This window comes from Engystomops pustulosus, chromosome 4 (assembly GCF_040894005.1).
Source record: "Engystomops pustulosus chromosome 4, aEngPut4.maternal, whole genome shotgun sequence".
Taxonomy (NCBI): Eukaryota; Metazoa; Chordata; class Amphibia; order Anura; family Leptodactylidae; genus Engystomops; species Engystomops pustulosus.
This window is the reverse complement of record NC_092414.1, coordinates 200713675-200734649: the sequence shown is the minus strand read 5'-3', so window position 1 is coordinate 200734649 and position 20975 is coordinate 200713675. Positions and strand designations below refer to the sequence as shown.

At 43.3% G+C, this 20975-nt stretch overlaps 1 protein-coding gene across 1 annotated transcript; it reads left to right on the top strand.

Moving 5' to 3' along the window:
* Positions 1-767: 767 nt before the first annotated feature.
* Positions 768-20112, top strand: LOC140128062 (lysozyme C-1-like). The gene is made up of 6 exons (XM_072149427.1): positions 768-950; positions 5010-5049; positions 10212-10385; positions 17506-17664; positions 18880-18958; positions 19960-20112. Exons 3-6 carry the CDS (start codon positions 10247-10249, stop codon positions 20018-20020), a joined length of 438 nt encoding a protein of 145 aa, XP_072005528.1. The 5' UTR covers positions 768-950; positions 5010-5049; positions 10212-10246; the 3' UTR covers positions 20021-20112.
* The last annotated feature ends 863 nt before the right edge of the window (positions 20113-20975 follow it).

The following is a 20975-nucleotide window of genomic DNA, read 5'->3' as shown; positions in this document are numbered from 1 at the left end:
TGTGTGTAATGTATAGTAGAGCATTGCTAGTGTCTGTGCTTTACCTGCTGACATGCTGCATCCTCCTAATACACATGTGTGAGACACAGACTACACAAGTATCTGACATGTTCTGCTATAACATGGCTACCTGGAGCTGTTGTATCTTTCACACACACATACACACAGGCTGCAGGGGGCACCAGCACCAGGAAGCAGATGGAGGAGCCATTACACCTCACACCATTATACAGGCTGTCATTCATGTGTATAGGAGTATCTCATACACACAGGCTGCAGGGGGGGGGCCAGCACCAGCAAGCACATGGAGGAGCCATTACACCATTATACCTCACATCATTATACAGGCTGTCAGTCATGTGTATAGGAGTATCTCATACACACAGGCTGCAGGGGGCACCAGCACCAGGAAGCACATGGAGGAGCAATTACACCATTATCTCACACCACTATACAGGCTGTCAGTCAAGCACTGGGGGTGTGGCTGTACCTCCCACTCATGAATGAGCTGGACAGCTTGAATATGCTAATAACTCATTGGACATTTCACAGGTCATTTGCATGCAGCTTTAGGACCTCATTGCTTAGGTTTATAGGCATGTAGAGGGACAATGAAAGGATGTAGGCAATGCTTTCTAATGGCAGTTTATGAAAATATATTTCGTTTAGGGGGCTATTTTTTCCTGACAGGTTCTCTTTAAGTTAGAGGACTTAGGTCATACAGACAGCAGGTGGCAGTGTGTTAAGTGTTAATGTATTTACTTACAAACTGCTCTGTTTGTGTTTTACTACTCTGCATGTTAGATCTCTCTTGTATCCTCCATTTTTGTGAGAACCCATGTTAAGCATGTAATGATTGCTGTGTATCTCCAGTAAAGATCACAACGAATATACTTCCACAACTGATGATGCTTCAACTCCAGATAGCTGCAATCTGCAACAATTACTAGGTAAAACTCTTAGCTTTCTCCATCAGGTTTTGTCTGTAGTGACAAACAGCTGATTAGTGGGTGTACCTGGTGTCACATCCTCCTGGGTTCTCCTGTGACCCATATCTTCTCACTCTGCCCCCGGAGCAAGTCTGCAGCCTCACTCACCTTCCCTGGCTCCAGCAGTGGTCCCTGACTCTGTAAAATGTAAAGGGCCAGTGTGCCAATAATTTGTGCTGGCCGGCCACCTGCACTGATAAATTGTCAGCCCCTTCCTGTGTCCCCTGCTGTATCTTTGAGCCTTGTGACTTGTTCCCTATGTCCTGTGTGTTTATAGTTATTTCCCATTGTGAACTGGATTCCATTCCTGACTTTGCTCCTATGCCGTCTGTCCTGACCTTCCTCTACGTCCCTGACTCTGATCCCGAGATGCCTTTCTTCACCTCCTGCCCGTCTCTGCCTCACGATTCTGCACCTTGCCTTGGCCACCGCGGACAAAGTTGTGCCTGTTGAGCGACCTGGTGGTACTACGCCACAGCAAGTCCAACCCTCTTTGCGGTGGGCTCTGGTGAAAACCAGGTACCGCTTAGACTGATTTCCCAGGTGTCGACTTACGTCATCGTCCATGGTGGTTGAGTGGGTCCACCACCCTGGAACAGAAAAATGATTATGGGTATGGAGGGTCTCCCTTATAAGAAACAATGAAAATAATTAGATTTATTTAGTCTCAAAAAGGGACGACTAAGGGGTTCTATCGCCCAACACATACTCTTCGATCTGTATTAGTGGTATTAGATTAATCTTTACCTTAATTCAAACCTTTCAATCACGTCTCCAGGACTTCTCCTGAGTCGCACCAATTCTCTGGAATGCCCTTGCCTGGACTTTTAGACTAATACCCAACTTCCAAAGTTTCAATTGTGTTCTTAAAACTCTTAAAATCTCTTTAGGCAGACTATCATACTCACTAAATGCATGAAATGTCAACTCTCTCTTTACTATTCCATCCTGTGTCCTCCTCCCGTCTGTTATCCGGCAAACACCAGATATATACCAAGCTTCTTCCTTCTTGGCATATCCTAACGCCAACGTGATGAACATGTTATTCACATATAAGATTGATGCTAGTCAGATGGAATTTTTGGATGTGCTTGTCCAAATTGATGGCAATGTCCTCAAAACCTCCGTCTTTAATAAACCTACTGCAGTCAATACCTATTTGCATTACACCAGCTACCATCCCAATTTTGTAAAAAAAGCTGTACCTTATGGACAGTATCTCCGTCTAAGACGGATCGATATCGATTTATCTGGATATAAGGAACAGGCTTGTGTGCTCACAGAAAAATTGCTCGGTAGACGTTATCCCATGTCTTTACTTAATCAGGCATATGAAAGAGCCCTTTCCTCATAACCTTCTACTCTTCTTAGAGGGAGACGTAAGGAAAAGAAGAAAGAAAATTTTTTTTTTCTTTTAATTGTACTCCTCTGGCCCCCAAAATCAAATTGATTATTTTTAATAATTTGTATCTTCTTAAAACTGATCCACAACTAAAAGAGATGGCAGAATTAGGTCCCCTTATAACCTTCAGACGAAGCAAGACCATAAAAGATCATTTAGCCCGCAGCCGCCTACCTTCCATTAGGGAAAAACATTGGCTAGAAAAGACTATTATCAGTTGTACATACTTTTTACAATGTAAATGTCTAACCATTGGAGGATGCGTACATACACCTAAGCAGTTTATCTCCTGTAAATCTACATTTATTGTTTTTGTCTTATTCTGCCCTTGCAGATATTGTGAACATCGGAATTCCATCAGGACAGGAGAAGGCGCACTACATCTTATTCATATGACTATTTGTACTCTGTACAGGCGGTCCCCTACTTAAGGACACCCGACTTACAGACAACCCATAGTTACAGACAGACCCCTCTGACCTCTGGTGAAGCTTTCTGAATGCTTTACTATAGTCCCAGACTGCAATAATCAGCTGTAGAGTTTCTGTAATGAAGCTTTATTGATAATCCTTGTTCCATTACAGCAAAAAATGTTTAAACTCCAATTTTCACTAGGGCCAATTTTTTTTTGTCTGGCTCTACAATTATAAAGTATACAGCTTCAACTTACATACAAATTCAACTTAAGAACAAACCTCCAGACCCTATCTTGTACGTAACCCAGGGACTGCCTGTAATGTGATATTATATTTCTATATGTCCCTTATGATTTGTAAAATGCTGTGGAATTTGATGATGCTAAATAAATGAAGATTAAGAAAATTAAGATTATTACATCATTATATAAATATCTGAATGGTCCATACAAAGAATGGTTGAAAGTGGTTTTACATTCAATCAAATCAAAAGACAAGGGGCACGGTCTGCATAGGGAGAAAACAAGGTTAGACCACCAGAGAGACAAGGCTTTATTACTGTAAGAACTCTGAATCTGTGGAATAGCCGAGCTCAGGTGCTGGTCACAGTAGGAACGGCAGAGAACTTAAAGAAGAGCATAGATGCCTTTTTAGATAAAAATAATATTGATGGTTATGTTATAAAATATAATTATTTCCTTGGTTGAACTTGATAAAAAATATGTCTTTTTTCAACCGTATTAACTGCTATTTCTTCTATGCTTATACTCAGGGGTGTAACAAGACCTCAGTGGACCCTGGATCAGAGCCCCGCATCAGAGCTGCTCTAGTACATAATAATTAGGGGGTGCTGCACAAGAATTAATGAGGGAAGCTCAAGTTGTACATAAATTAATCACGGCCACTATACTGTAAGTGACAATACTGAAATGTCTAGGGGGCAGTATGAAGAGGCGCTGTGATGAAGTAAATGGTGCATTTGTAGAGTAGATCCATGTGTGTAATGCATATATAATCTATGTGTGTACATGTCCGTAGCACATATCTGTATTCTGAAGTATTATGGGCTGGATGGGGATGGATTTACATATATGGGGCTCCGATTCAGCAGGTTTTCAGCAAGCCCCATGGATTTTTGTTACCCCTCTGGGTATTGGCAGAGAAACTTTGCAGAGAATTTTGTCATTTACTCCATTGTGAATGTGGCTAAAGGTATGCATATTCCAAAATAAATAGCAATTTCTAATTTTCACCTTCAATTTGTTTTAACCCCTGAAAAACACCTGAAGGGTTGACAAATGTCAAGTAGTTTCTCATATATTTAGAAATTATATTTTCTATAATGGGGTCATTTATATGGGGGTTTTCTATTTTATAGCCTTGCTTAAAAAATAATTCCAAAAAAAAAAAAAAACATTCATTGAGTGTTAGTTGTTAAGTTGTTTGGGTTTCTCTGGAAAGCAGCAAATTTTGATTTTGAGAATTTAGCAACATTTTTGCAGAATTTCCATTTTTTTCATAAATAAACATGTGACCCACATTTTTCAACTTACATGAAGTACCTTGGGGCTCATTTACTAATGGTCTGCAGATCGCATTTCCATCCGACTGTTCATGGTTTTCCGGAGTGCCACCGGCTTTCATGCGACAGAAATCGCGAGGGGCGGGCCGTCGGATGATCAGACTGATTCGGACTGAGCGCGGGATTTAAGATTCAAACTGTGTTGCATCCAATGCACTTATATGCCCCGGCAAGAAGAAGGTGAACTCCGGCGGACCTGAGCGGGGAAGTGACACATGCAGGAAATCAGGCTCATGATCTTTGTGAATCGCGGCAGAGTGCGTTGTCGTCGGACAATGCACTTTAGATGAACTCCGTCGGCCGGGTAAGTAAATGTGCCCCAGTGTGTCATGAAAAAAGACTATTAAAATCACCTGGATATCTCAGAGACTTTAAAAAGTTAAAACCACATTTTATAACATGTCAGATTGTAACCATAGGGCTTGTTCTCAAAGGTGAAAACTGCCTATGGCGGTAATGGAGGCGTCATGTGAAAGATTTGTACACAAGTTGCTGACATAAGAGCTGCAGGGTTCACAAAGGGGCCTAACGATTAACTGATATTGTTACAGGAGAGTTACTCGCTTTGGAAGCTATATACGGTATTTATAATATCAAATACTTTGCCTTTTGTTCCGTAGGATTGTAGAAGACAGCTAACAGACGGAAGGTTGCTGCACGGTGAGTGGACATTGTGATACCAAGAGATAAAGTGCAGTGGTCTGACTTGGAACGCCAAGCAGGTGCCTGCTCCCTTGGGGCTCAACACGCTTCCCTGGTAACTAGCACAGCACGAGCAGCGGATAGCATGATTGCGGACAGCCACAAACAACAGCAGTAACATCTTTCCAAACTACACAGAAACTACTCAACTATGGCATCAACATGTAATGGCAATTATAATTTATTAAGAGACGTGGGGGAAAAACAACAGTCAAAATGTACTGGTATTATCTCATACTTTTACAACAACTGTTGAGTTTCTGCAAGCACTTAGTCAAGGCTTGAATGCATTTATAATCTTCATAAATATCCTCTATAAGTGAGGTCACCTAAACCAATCCAAGCCTGGCTCTGCAATATTTTGAACTATAGTGATCTTTTGTGCTACATTATTTTATGTAAAAGGTAGAAAAAGGTTCTCTGGCACTCCAGTTGTAGTAAAAATATCTTGGATTTGTTGGTCACATTAAAAATATCATGAGTATAAAAAAGTGCATGTGTGGTACACAGACCAACGCGTTTCGAACGTATAAAATTTTCTCAGTTTTTAATCATGACCATGAACTTAGAATATTTTATACGTTCGAAACGCGTTGGTCTGTGTACCACACATGCACTTTTTTGTACTCATGCTGTTTTTAATGTGACCAATAAAGATATTTTTACTACAACTGGAGTACCGGAGAACCTTTTTCTACCTTTTCTTCAATTGCTGCTATCCATTCACCGACACAGCTTTGGAGGATCGATTTGGATGATTGTATTCATCTACCCCCCTCTCCTGAGCATCAGTGGCTACATGTTTGATGTATTCCTCTACTAATTTTTTTTATACATTATTTTATATACACAATGCATACTTTTTTACAAAATTATTCATTTATTACCCCTAGAGTTTATTGTATAATAATTATCAAGATGAGTGATTATCTGACAGATACAGTATCAGAACCACACTTTACTTCATAGACACTTGGCCAGAACCACGCTTACTACATATATCAAGTACTAGAAACAAGATCAATATAGAATACAGTACCAGCACATAGTTTACTGTACAGACAGAATTAGAATGGAGGAGACAGCTATTCTATTTTTCTGTCATGCTCTCCTTTCCCTTCTGCCTTCATCCTTCTCCTTTTAATGGCTATGTGCAAAGTTATGTATCATGCGTGAATGCAGAGTGAACTTTAGGGAGATGTCCAGCACTGGGGGACCAGGATGGATTTACGGAACATTGGGTCCAAACCATTATACATAAAACTATATGGTATATGGCAGTGATGGCGAACCTTTTAGACACCAAGTGCCCAAACTACAATGAAAACCCACTTATTTATCGTAAAGTGCCAACATGGCCCTTGCTCCCTGCTCTGTCAATTATATCAGCTCCTTGTGGACACGAATACAGTAGGGGAGAAATTCGGTTTAATTTCCTGACCTGAGACAGGAGCTACAATGATAATCCAGCTCTGTCCACACCTTTTCCTCCTCCTCTAGTCCCAGGTGGCCCAGGGTCTGATACTTTAAAGTAGCACTTAGCTCGGCATGTCCTGGACTTCCTTGGACTGCAGGAGGATACCATGAATCCTGTACTGTTCGGGTTGATGGCCTGGGTGCCCACAGAGAGGGTTCTAAGTGCCACCTCTGGCACCAGTGCCATAGGTTCGCCACCACTGGTATATGGTATACTATATTGATCATGCTGGATACAGAAACAATGTGCAGGATTTATCATGACTGGAAGTTATCAAGTACTTTCCCAGCCAGGAACAATGCCCCGAATATAGCAAGAGGCCTTGGCACCAGGATTAAGTATATGCTACTTACGTAAACTCCTTTTATTAGAAATAAGGTTAAAATGAAGAGCAGTAAATTTATTCATTCCCATTATTCCCAAGAAAAAGCATGTGATGAATCTTATAAACTAAAAAGGATCAGTGGCGTACATTTCAGAGAGGCGGAAGTAGTGGCAGAGGGAACGGGGGCTCTGGGCCCGTTGACTTATTAAGGCCCAGGGGCGGGACGAGGGGTAGGCGAGGGTTGGCGATTGCCCAGTGTGCTACCCTCGCTGCCCCTCAATAGTGTTCAGCTGTGTGCATCTTTAGACATAAACATTGCTTATCACTGAACGTAGGCAGCGATACTACCGCTGACTGCGCCCATTGTCAAGCCCACGTACCGACGCCTCGGTCATAGAGAGGACTGATCTCTATGACCCAGACGCCGTCACCTAAGCAATAACGTCATCTCATTGAGCAGAAGATGTCGGGAGCGCAGGCAGGCGAGTATTCTTTTTGTTCTTGGCTGCACAATATATAGTTGGGGCATGTGTTGGGGCTACTGTATACTGCTTGGGCATGTTTAGGGGCTACTATATAATTCTGGGGCATATGTGGGGTCTACTATATACTGCCGGGGCATGTGTGGGGGCCACTATATACTGCTGGTGCAAGTGTGGGGGCTACTATGTACTGCTAGGACATGTGTGCCGGCTACTATCTACTGCTGGGCATATGTGGGGTCTACTGTATACCGCTGGGGGTGTGGGCTACCTAAATACATCTGGGGCATGTGTGGGAGCAACTTATATACTAATACTCTTGTTGCATGTGTGGGGTCTAGCTATATACAGCTGAGGATGTGTTGGGGCTACTTTATGCTTCTTGGACATGTGTGAGGGCTACTATATAATGCTGGGTCATGTGTGAGGGCTACCTATATAGTGCTGGTCACCAAATTTATGTCGGAAGTCCTATTAAAGGTAGTTGTTGTCTCAGATCAATTGGATATTATTTGAAGTATCACAAAGGGTTTTTGTCCCTTGTGATGTTATCCAGAGCCCAGTGAGAACTATTCATTCCTTTAATACATTTAGCATAAAGTTTTGGAGTAAGATACACTTTTTCCAATAACTTTTTTTTGGCGCAGCCTAATGAGTAAATATGATCGCCTAAGCCAATCTGTAAGATAACGCCTCCTTCCAGGTGGATATGAGCAGAGCTCACTCTGTTGAAGCATCTCTAATAAACACTAGGTTAGAAGTATTGTCAGGGCTGTGAGTCTGTGGACCCTCTGGACCACCGCGGGAGGTGGTACTAGCCGAAACCTGGGACCGGAGTCTAAGTGGCACCTGGTCTTCACCAGAGCCCGCCACAAAGCGGGATAGTCTTGATGCAACGGGGTACCACCAGGTCGTTCCACAGGTGCAACTAGCCTGCGGTGCCAGCCAAGGTAGTAATGCAGGAGACAGTCTGTATCCGGGGTGACAGCAGGAGAACAGCACATGAAGGCACACTAGGACTCATGTCAGGAAACACAGGAGCTGTCACACGCATCAGGAACACAGGAACGTAGTGGCACACGGATCAGGAACACAGGAACGCTTGGATACACCACAGGAACGCTTGGATTCACAGGAGGGCTTTCTATTCAGGGAAATGGCTTGAACGTCCGGCGGGGAATGATAGGATTAAATGCTGGATTAAATACAAACCTGGTAGTGGCAGCGCCAATCACCTGTGTGCTGGCCTTTTAAATCTCATAGCTCTGTGGCGTGCGTGCCCCAGGGAGCTGACTTTTGCAACAATTTTTTTAAGTGAATTTTACTAATTTAGTATTTACATAATTTCTTTATATTATCCATTTGAATTTTGTTTAATAATATGTTTTTATACATGCTTTTTGTACATTAGCTCATTTGCATTATTTTATAAAGTTTTTCTACTTAATGTGGTTATTCAAAGTTATACTGAAAGAACGAGGGATAGGAATAGGAGCAATAAGTAGCAATGATCTACCATTAGGTGATCTGATGAACCATTATACCATTAGGACCATTAAGTAATCTTCTAATTAAGGAACTATGAATTTACAAGATTTTCTGTGTGCATTATTAGCCTTAATTAGGACCAGAGTGGTTGGCTTGATGGAGACTTGGCGGCAGGTGTCATGGTATCCTTGTCTTAACATAGGCCACATCCACACCACAGTCACTTATGGTAAAGGTGACATATCCCTGACTAATTGTGAATAGGAGGCCTGTGGTGGCAGCAGCAGGCCAATAATGCACACAGAAAATCTTGTAAATTCAAAGTTCCTTTATTAGAAGAACTTCTCATGGAACAGCAGCAGATAAAAGGTTGGTAACAAACTCCTTCCTCTGAGGGTAGCAAGGTCAGTTACTTAGTCATAAATTGGTCAGTTATGCAATAATCTCCAGTGAGCCACCTCGGCTCGGCTGAGTCAGAATGATATAAAAGTAGCATGTAGTACTTAGCGCAAATCTCAAGAAAAAGACTCAGAACACCAACCTGAGCTTCTATTTATAGACTGCACAGTCTGGAATGTTCTGAGCCTGCAAACCAATCACAGCCTGCTAAACCCCACGAAAGTTACAATACTTTGTGTGGGTTTGCTCCGGGTTCTCCGGTTTCCTCCCGTACTCTGAAACCTACTGGTACATTGATTAGATTGTGAGCCCCATTGGGGACAGGGACTGACTTGGAAAGCTCTGTGCAGGGATGTGTAATCTGTGTGCGCTATATAAATAAAGGAAATAATTATTATTATATTTTCAGACATATAAAAAAAATAAATCATTTAAGCCTTTGTAGAAATACAGCATTAAATATTTGTACTCATACTCTTTTTAGACAGTAGGTGGCAGGGAGGTATTAATACATGAAAGCTGAGCAGGTAACAAATGTGGACAATATATGGGTGACCCAGCTTTACAGGCACTATGAGCTTGAACATGGCTTGGGAGAGGTCTACAGCCCTCTCCAGTCAGCCCCAGGAAGCTATCTTGGTGCAGAATTTAGTAAAAGCACATCCTACACATGCTTCTGTTCAATGTGGCAGAAAAATGACAAAAAGGGCAACTTTAAAGCCTCATTTTTATTTCAAACATTTAAGGGGCTGCATCTCTGAGGCACCACAAGGGTATTCTGTCTGCCTGATTGTGGCACAGGTCTTCAATGATCCATGGTGTCCTGACTTCTAGGCTTCCTCAATGTAATGACTCTAAGAATATGAACAAGCTGCAAACAGCAAATTTACTGTAAACAATGCTCAAACAGTCCTCTATTTTACGGGTGCATTTTTCCAATATTACACAGGGTTCTTCCTGGATCTTGCTTACCTGCTGATAAATATGAAGGTCTTCCTTTGCCTCGCGTTCTTGCTGTGCTGGTATCTTGGCTCTGAAGCCAAAGTATATTCCCAATGTGAGCTCTACAATATGTTCCAGGAGACTGGACTGGCCGGATATCATGGATACAGTGCTGCAAACTGTATGTATACCTTTATGTCCAGTGAATATGGCATAATTTGTTATTATCAAAATATCAATGTAAAAAAAAGACACTCATAGACTCTCAATTGATATGATACATTGAGGAGAGTGTATTCATACTGTAACCTTACTCCTTTGACATGGTACTCATTTTTTAATATGTGGCAATGGTATCTTATACTAATAGGCAGGGCCGCTTCTGCCATGAGGCGAGGTGAAGTCCCCGCCTCAGGCGGCAGATAGCGGACCCCATTTAAAAGCGGCATTTTGCCGCTGGTAGCACGGACTTGCCAATGGCTGGCAGGTCCGTGCCACCTGTAAAATAAATTACATCGCCGCCTTCAAGGCGGTGATGTAATTTATAGGCAGAGCGGTGCAGCACATCGCGCCTGTGTGCACCGCTCTGCAGGACACAGGTCGGCGTGATGACGTCACCACGTGCCCGTGCCGACCTGTGTCCCTTCACAGAGCGGCTGCTGGCTGGAGGAGATGAGGGAGCTGCGTGGGAGCACGGAATGGTGAGTGCAGCAGGGGGATCGCTAGATCTTCCTTCCCTCTCTCATAACGATCTGTGTCCTCAGGACACAGATCGTTATGAGACCATGTACAGGGACTGCTTTCCCCAGCAGTTGCTTCACCCTCCGGGAGTAGAAGACTCCCGGAGGCTGAAGGCTGAAGGACCTTTGATGATGCAATGGTCACATGACCTGCCGGGGAAAGCAGTACACACACAGAGAGCTGCCTGAGTGAGGTGAGGGGGAGACATGACAGGGGCCAGGGAAGAACATGGGGGACTGTGTGTGGGCACATTACTTACTGGGGGGCTGTGTGTGTGGGCACATTACTTACTGGGGGGGCTGTGTGTGTGAGGCACATTACTTACTGGGGGGGCTGTGTGTGTGGGCACATTACTTATTGGGGGGCTGTGTGTGTGGCACATTACTTACTGGGGGGCTGTGTGTGTGGGCACATTACTTACTGGGGGGGCTGTGTGGGGCACATTACTTACTGGGGGGGCTGTGTGTGTGAGGCACATTACTTACTGGGGGGCTGTGTGTGTGAGGCACATTACTTACTGGGGGCTGTGTGTGAGGACATTACTTACTGGGGGGCTGTGTGTGTGAGGCACATTACTTACTGGGGGGCTGTGTGTGTGAGGCACATTACTTACTGGGGGGCTGTGTGTGTGGGCACATTACTTACTGGGGGGGCTGTGTGTGGGCACATTACTTACTGGGGGGGCTGTGTGTGTGGCACATTACTTACTGGGGGGCTGTGTGTGTGGCACATTACTTACTGGGGGGGCTGTGTGTGTGAGGCACATTACTTACTGGGGGGCTGTGTGTGTGAGGCACATTACTTACTGGGGGGCTGTGTGTGTGAGGCACATTACTTACTGGGGGGCTGTGTGTGTGAGGCACATTACTTACTGGGGGGCTGTGTGTGTGGGCACATTACTTACTGGGGGGCTGTGTGTGTGAGGCACATTACTTACTGGGGGGCTGTGTGTGTGAGGCACATTACTTACTGGGGGGGCTGTGTGTGTGGCACATTACTTACTGGGGGGCTGTGTGTGTGGCACATTACTTACTGGGGGGGCTGTGTGTGTGAGGCACATTACTTACTGGGGGGCTGTGTGTGTGAGGCACATTACTTACTGGGGGGCTGTGTGTGTGAGGCACATTACTTACTGGGGGGCTGTGTGTGTGAGGCACATTACTTACTGGGGGGGCTGTGTGTGTGAGGCACATTACTTACTGGGGGGCTGTGTGTGGGCACATTACTTACTGGGGGGCTGTGTGTGGGCACATTACTTACTGGGGGGCTGTGTGTGGGCACATTACTTACTGGGGGGCTGTGTGTGGGCACATTACTTACTGGGGGGCTGTGTGTGGGCACATTACTTACTGGGGGGCTGTGTGTGGGCACATTACTTACTGGGGGGCTGTGTGTGGGCACATTACTTACTGGGGGGCTGTGTGTGGGCACATTACTTACTGGGGGGCTGTGTGTGGGCACATTACTTACTGGGGGGCTGTGTGTAGGCACATTACTTACTGGGGGGCTGTGTGTGGGCACATTACTTACTGGGGGCTGTGTGTGGGCACATTACTTACTGGGGGCTGTGTGTGGGCACATTACTTACTGGGGGGCTGTGTGTGGGCACATTACTTACTGGGGGGCTGTGTGTGGGCACATTACTTACTGGGGGCTGTGTGTGGGCACATTACTTACTGGGGGTAGCTGTGGGGGTAATTACTGGGAGGCTGTGGGACACATTACATTGGGGTTGTATGGGGGAAATTTTGGGGGGTTGTATGGGAGACATTACTGGGGGTAATTGTGTGGGGCATGTATACAGCTGAGACTGGATACAGGTGGTGGGGGAGCTGAGACTATACGGGGTGTGGGGGGGTGTAGGCTGTGTATACAGGGGGGTAGAAGAAAGGCTGTGTATACAGGGGGATAGGGGAGAGGCTGTATATAAATGGTAGAGAGGAGAGACTATGTATACTCGGCTGTTCATTATTGGGGGAGGCTAAATTAGGGCACCTAATTGAATTGCTCTATATTCTCTAATTTGGGTGACTAAAGGATGTTTTATGTTGAGAATAGTTTGTTCAGTCATGTTGTGAGGATAATATATATTGGAATCACAATTCATTATACTGTGACTGTGGTATTTTTAGGGGCGCCATGGTGAGTTGTGCTGCATGGAGTTGAAGACATTTCTTTGTGAATTCGGAGGAAAACCAAGGCCAGAAGAAAGCGTAAAGAAGTACCTTCCCGATGGAGTAGATGGTCACCTGTAAGGTACTAGAGGTCACTAATATCTGTGACTAATGACTACTAGTGTGTAAGGTAGCATCATCAGGGGCACGCACGTGCACGCGTACACGTTGCAGCATTTTAAAATTTCGCCTCAGGCAGCAAAAAGGCTAGAATCGGCCCTGCTAATAGGGGCACATTTACTAAGAGCTTTGTGCCTCACAGCCTTTAGTCAGAATGTGCCCGTTCTCCAAATTTAAAATAGCTTGCACAGGTATTTAAGTGTTGGGCGTGCTATCCAATGATCCAACTGATTTGGACTGAGCGCAGGATTTAACTTTCAAATTGTGCCGCAAGCTAATGCACTTAGATGCACCACTAAAAAGATGGTGAACTCTGTCGGACCTGAGCGGGGAAGCGACACATTCATGACTAATGCATATGAGCTTTTGTCATGTTTGTGACATGTGTATATCAGCTAATTAGGGTCGGGTTGAAAAAATAATCAGGCTTGTGTCGCGCTGCTCTGGTTCAGTAAAACGTTTATTTTGATAGAGATGGACAACGCGTTTCGGAGGTGAACTACCTCCTTCGTCAGGTCCAAGGGTACAAAGTCTGTGGCATAAGAATATCAAAATGTACGTACAGTAAAAACAAATTCATTACAAATAATTTAAAGATCAATAAATAAATGAATAAATATCTGTGTACTTTAAAAGGTGACCATTATTGATGTAGATTTCATAACATATAATTGTAATTTCATTCATATAATTGATAATAGAATAGTTAATAATAAAATAGCAGTAACAATATTAAAACACGTTTGTACCAAAAATAGTAGATAGATAATAAGACAGAAGGTAAGATAGATATAAATAAGTGACATCGGGAGAAAAAGGAATGCTATATCAGAAAAAGGAGGATATGTACATCCTATTTTAAAGGTGATCTGTAGGTATAGTAGAGAAATGATGATTAGGAGCATAGGATGAGGTGTGAGGAGTGATAATTGATTATCATTACTTACTTGGTACGGGCACGGGCACTGTGTGTGATGTCCGTGCCGGCTTCACGGTTTAAATGACAGATAGCGTGCGACTGTGGGAAGATTGGGTTGTATCTGTGAGTAGGGATGATTGGAATTGGATATGAAAGAGCTGAATAAAAGTTAAAAAAGAAAGAAGGGAAACTGTAAAATACCAATGGCTGAGTGGAAATGAGAAATAGATGACTGATGGTAGTTAACGAATCTCTAGAACGGGTCTAATCCCCTTAATATTGTTGCCCACTCTTCCTCCTCATTCAGAACCAGTCCTGCTCTACCATCCACGCTAATATCCTATATTCTTTATACCCTAGCTTAACATCCACCTCATTCCACCCAATGCCATCCATCCTATCCCGATGCCAATGCTATCTATCCATTTCTAGAATCCGCTATGCCATTCCCCAATCAGTCTCAATCCTAATGCCCATTCTCTGTCACTACCATCAGTCATCTATTTCTCATTTCCACTCAGCCATTGGTATTTTACAGTTTAACTTCTTTCTTTTTTAACTTTTATTCAGCTCTTTCATATCCAATTCCAATCATCCCTACTCACAGATACAACCCAATCTTCCCACATACCGAACCACCAGTCCGTCTCACGGACCATCTTCTCTAACACGCATGCGCCAATTTCCGGCGCAGTCGCACGCCATCTGTCAAATTCCTGAGCATGCGCAGTTGCACGCTATCTGTCATTTAAACCGCGACTCGCGTCTCAAGACCAAGTAAGTAATGATAATCCATTATCACTCCTCACACCTCATCCTATGCTCCTAATCATCATTTCTCTACGATACCTACAGATCTTCCGCAAGCCTGCCTTAGTCCTCATACTCCGAGGTAATCTACTCCCCTTTACATACACCTTCACATTATCCCACTGTATGTGTCCATTAACACTACCATTAACACTCAGGCCTATCCGTTGTGATCCCCACCTGTCTGTACCCCCTAATACCACCCAAGTTCACCCTCAGGACGGACTTATCACAGGAGGAAAAAACAGGTTAGGCTTACATTTATGACTATACATACTCACCTTTAAAATAGGATGTACATATCCTCCTTTTTCTGATATAGCATTCCTTTTTCTCTCGATGTCACTTATTTATATCTATCTTACCTTCTGTCTTATTATCTATCTACTATTTTTGGTACAAACGTGTTTTAATATTGTTACTGCTATTTTATTATTAACTATTCTATTATCAATTATATGAATGAAATTACAATTATATGTTATGAAATCTACATCAATAATGGTCACCTTTTAAAGTACACAGATATTTATTCATTTATTTATTGATCTTTAAATTATTTGTAATGAATTTGTTTTTACTGTATGTACATTTTGATATTCTTATGCCACAGACTTTGTACCCTTGGACCTGACAAAGGAGGTAGTTCAACTCCGAAACGCGTTGTCCATCTCTATCAAAATAAACGTTTTACTGAACCAGAGCAGCGTGACACAAGCCTGATTATTTTTTCAACCCGACCCTAATTGCATTATGTCCGCTGTCTCGGCCTGACAGCGGTCATCAGGCGTCCTGCAGCAGCTCTACCTATGTTTTAATCCGTTACTTATACACTGTTACCCTGCTACTTTACTATTCTATGACTGCTAAGTCTTGCATTGCCTGCACTGTGTAACCTTTTTCCTCCACTTCTGCAAGCTATATCAGCTAATATCGTCATTATACCAACGTACCAGGCTCCCTGCCAATGTCCCCTGCAGTCCCCGGGGGCTGGGATTCAAATCCAAACCGTTGTCTGCTCCTCCTAATTTAGTGGTGCCCACATACTGAAACCCCCCTCCATGTAACGTCACGGATGAGTGGCCACTAGGAACCAGAGGAGGGACGCCTAATTCTTAGCTGCCACCCCTCTGTGACCTTAGCTTACCATGGCAAGCTTTGCCAGCACTTGCGGGGAGAGCTGTATCTCTCTAACATGAGTAGTGAGAGACGTAAAGACACAGGTCACCGCGCAAGCGCCGGCAATGCTTGCAATAGCGAGCTAACGTCACATAGAGCTAAGAATCAGGCGCCCCTCCCATGGTTCCCAGTGGCCACCCGTCCGTGATGTCACATGGAGGGCATTTCAGTGTGCGGGTGCCGCTAAAGGATAATGAGCAGACAATGGTTTGAATTTTTATCCCAGCCCCGGGACTTTAGGGGGACCTTGGCAGGGAGCCAGGTACATTGGCATAATGACGATATTAGCTGATGTACACATGCCACAAACATGACAATTGCACATATACATTTGTCATGTTATGGGCTTTTGGCATGTTATTAGAGTAAAATAGTGCATTGGTGACAGGTTTTCTTAAAAGGGGTTGCACTGATTGTTGTCACATAACTGTACGTAATGTTTTTTGGTGGTCCAATAACTCATCACAACTCACAATAACTCATCACAAAACTAAGGTAATTTTCCTTGAAGGAATGTTCTTGCTATGAAGTATTTGAGAATACTGCACTAAAAGGGAGGAAGCCAATGAGACAAACATGCCAGTGCAAAAACCAGTGCAGCGTTCAATAAAAAAAAATACACATGAATGCAATGCATTAAAGGGCACACTTTTATAGAAGAAGGCCATCATCCTAAAACCTGTGACTGGGAGCCGTTTTCTCGCTCCCCCATGTCTCATATAGAGAATAGAGTGGAAAAGGGACTAGGAGCTGAAGACAGCTGTCACAATCAAGGTTTGTGGATCCTCTGGACCACTGCAGACGATGACACAAGCTACTACCTGGGACCGGAGTCTAAGTGGTACCTGGTTTTCACCAGAGCCCACAGCAAAGCGGGTTGGACTAGCTGCGGCGTGGTACCACCAGGTCGTTCCACAGGCGTGACTTGTCTGCAGTGGCGGCCAAGGTTGAGGTACAGGAACGGCAGAAAATCTCGTGGTCAGGTCCAGGCACAGGGTCAGGGCAGGCGGCAGAGATGCAACATCAGAGTCCAATCCGGGGTCAGCAACAGGAGGTCCAAGCAGATGAGCATGGCTGAGCCCGCGACCAGTTATATGGGTGGCGGGACCACCCGTGACAATAGCTAAGTAAACTTTAAACTAACATCTTTTTTTCAGATTCAGCATAATTTTAAAAATCTGTCCGGGTCTGGGTCTAAAGAATTTCAGTGCTGGGTGTACCCACAAAGTTTGGTATGAACCCAAACTTTGCTGTTCAGTTCCGCTGACACCAGTTACATATGATGACTAACCTCAGATTTTTTTAGAGAGTGGAAATTAGGCATGGCTTTATCAAAATGCTAAACTTATTCATGACAGGGATTTGCCTTGCTTACCTCGAGAGTCGCTATAACACAAAAGCCGTGAACAACAAAGGGCCAAGCCGTAACTATGGAATATTCCAGATTAACAGCAAATGGTGGTGCAATGATGGTGAGACAGCAGGAGCCGAAGACGCTTGTCAAATTAGCTGCCAGAGTAAGTAAAGATAACGATGGGAAGATTTATAAATGTCTTCTTCTGGTCAGTCTCCTGCTTCGCATACTTAAAACTTGTAGTGTATCCCCCACAAAAAAATTAATTATTAGTAATAGGAATACTAATTTAACATGAGATCAAATTATCAGAATTTTTGGAGGTTTCTTGATGTATTTTACTGTGACTGATACAGTAATTTACCACAGCAGTGAAGTCAATTTATAATGGGGCAAATCCAAAGTGGTGATCCAAATCAGTAAGTGGTAGGAGCAGCTATTGTGTGATTATTTCCTATGCAGTAGGAATGACTGATACAGCAAGGTGGTTTCCCACCTTATTGATTTTGTTGACCTATCGGTGTGCCTTTGGCACTAGATTCCACACAAAGGGGCACATGCATCATATTTTTTACTTCCTCTTTGGATTGGTGAATTTGTGCCTCAGGCTACCCCCTTTATAGTTCTATATGGTTGATTTTTCTGCTGGTCTTAGATATCACAAGAACTAAGTTTTTAAAAACTTGCATTAAGTTTTAGGGTTCTTTTGTGCAAAAATCCACCAGCTAAGTCACAAACTCACTACATCTTAACTCATCAAATGGCATATGTATCCAACACTAAGGTCTAATTCCCATGAAGGTAATGGAAACCGATATGCTGCCACACCATTTGTGACCGCATATAGGTCCCCAATGATGCTTGTGGTCCTTGGTCACGGTACAGTGAGCACACGTTGTCTCACCGCACCATGACCGTACACAGTGAAATATAGGACATGCTCTATGGAGAGGGGAGGGGTGAACAGAGCTTCTCCCTCCTCCTATCCAGCATGGTGACAAGTGCATGTACCCTAAGATACATATGACCAGCAGGAAAGCAAGAAAAAAATAGGGATGTACACAATCCCAGACTAATAATACAAGTGCCCCAAAGAAGTACAACTCCATTCTATGTGTAGTAGCCAGCACATAGATCTAGAGCTGAAGTACCATTCAAGTAAATGGGAGATGAGCTGCAGTAGCAAAGCTCAGCCACCTTCCAATGTACCGACCTGGATCCATACTCCAGGATTCCAGCTCTGTAATACTTTTCTGAGATCTTTTTGGATAATAGGAAATAATGAGCCTGATCAGGAGCACTTAGCTTGTAGAAAACTACATACACAATCTTGATTAAAGATTAGTACAGTAACTTACTTATGCATAATTTGTCTTAGGTCTCCTAAATGATGACATCCATGATGACATTGAGTGCGCCAAACAAGTTATGAGAGACTCAAATGACACCTCAACTTGGTAAGATTCCAACACATGCAGAATATGTTCTCTTTGCAATTAAAGGCATTTTTCATATCATAAGGGCAACCATACACCTTTAAAATTTCTTGTTTAGCTTTCAACCATTCCTTTCTCCCAATAATACACACGTACGTTCACCGAAATCAAGCATGGATGTCTTCAGAGTAAGTTGCTATAATATAGGAGGTTCTCTGACTTGACAACATTGAAATTCAATATGACTAATCCTTAATTACCATCTCTTCTCTGTAGGGAGAACCTCATACATATGAGTTAGCAGCAGCAGGTTAGGACCCCCTGTGCCAGTGATTTAGATTTTGATATATGGCTTTGGAGGGGGGCTATTAAAACAATAATAGAGCTCCAGAGCTACAGTTTACCCGCGGTGCCGTATGTCACTGGCGATCTCTGTTTATTTACCATCAACAACCGTACGCCTCCTACACACTTAAACTAAAGCTGTAGAAGCCATGCGGTAGGGAACAGGGTGGCGCTGCCAGCCTCTGTAAACAAACAAAGGTTCGGGTGTGATGTACGGTGCCACAGGTGAACAGGAGCTCCAGAGGCATTAAGAATAAGATATTTATTGCTTTAAGACAACCCATTTAAGGTTGTTCCTCAAAGTTCTGTCTAAGTAACACCCTGGTTTTCACCCTTTAGTCCATGTAGAAAGAATCTTGACCTTTGCTGTAGGGAGTCTCCAAGTTGCGCATTGGGAAAGTCCCAGTGACTTCTTACCCAACTTGGTCAAGAGACTTCTGTGCATTGCACTGGAGCGGAAGAGAGGGGCATGTTTAGTTAATGATCCAATATCAGGAAAATGCAGCAGACCTGAGCTCTGCTGCAGGTTTTGAACCCACAGCATGTTAATTTTTACTGAAGATGCAGAGTCTGAAATTCTGCTTTACAATGCAATGAAGAACCCTTCTCCTCTATACATAAAAATCAAAGGCTAAAACTGAGCCAAAATTGTAATTTTCTAAATTTCTCATCAACAGGGCCGCCTGGAGAAATTATTGCAGTGTACGGAAGGTAGATCGATTTATGAAAGGATGCTAAATACAAACGAGAAACACGCGTCCTGTTTATTCTTTTGATTGGTGGCAATATACCAAGTCTGCTACAAAATAAACATTTAATAGAACAAAAAACAGTTATCTTCACATTTTTTGTTGTTATACAATGTAGAGCGCTTTCCACAAGGTAAAACTGAATGTTTCCAATAGAAAGTAGGAGAGAGGAAGCAATTTGAGGTGGTAATTTCCAACTAAAACTCTCCACTTTCTGCTTCTATCTTTGTCTCTAGTAACAAACAGCTTGTCAGTGGGGGTTCCCAGCGTGTCCCCGTCATTTATTGATAGGCTACCCTAAAGATTTACTCAGGGATCCCCTTTATGAACAGAATTAACTGAAGAGATCATTGTAAAATATCACCTATTCTTCACACTAAAGAAGTTGTTCCACAAAATATGATAGATGCATAATAAAAAGTAAGGTCAGGGAAGAAACTAAACTCCTTGAGGAGAATTTACCATCAAAGGCCTTTTTTGAAGTTGTGTAAACCTCTATTAACTTTTGGGCGCCAGTTTACCAATACCTTGTAAACAAGTGTGAGCTCGACCCTGAGGGATGGCGACATGGGAGGTAAAGGTAAGTAGAGGTTTATTTTTTTGTACAGCCACCCTCCAACCTTGCGCAGACCTCGAGATTTTGGTATAATCATGGACAACATTTTTAAAGACCATGTATGCTCCTCTGGCAATTCTGGTAAGTAGATGTGACCTGCCTCTGTGGCTTCTCCCCTAGCCAACACATTAGTCTATAATGTGGGTAACAGCATCAGTGCATACCCCTTGCCATGTTGCCTGCCATAGCCATTATCCTGTTTCTGTTTTGTGTTTGACACTACAGTAGCTCCATCCCTTGAATTTGATTTGTGTTCTGCTCCACAAAAGGGTATTTCCCACAAATTCAAGTTAGGCCCTATCCACGGGATAGGGCCTAACTTGCTGAT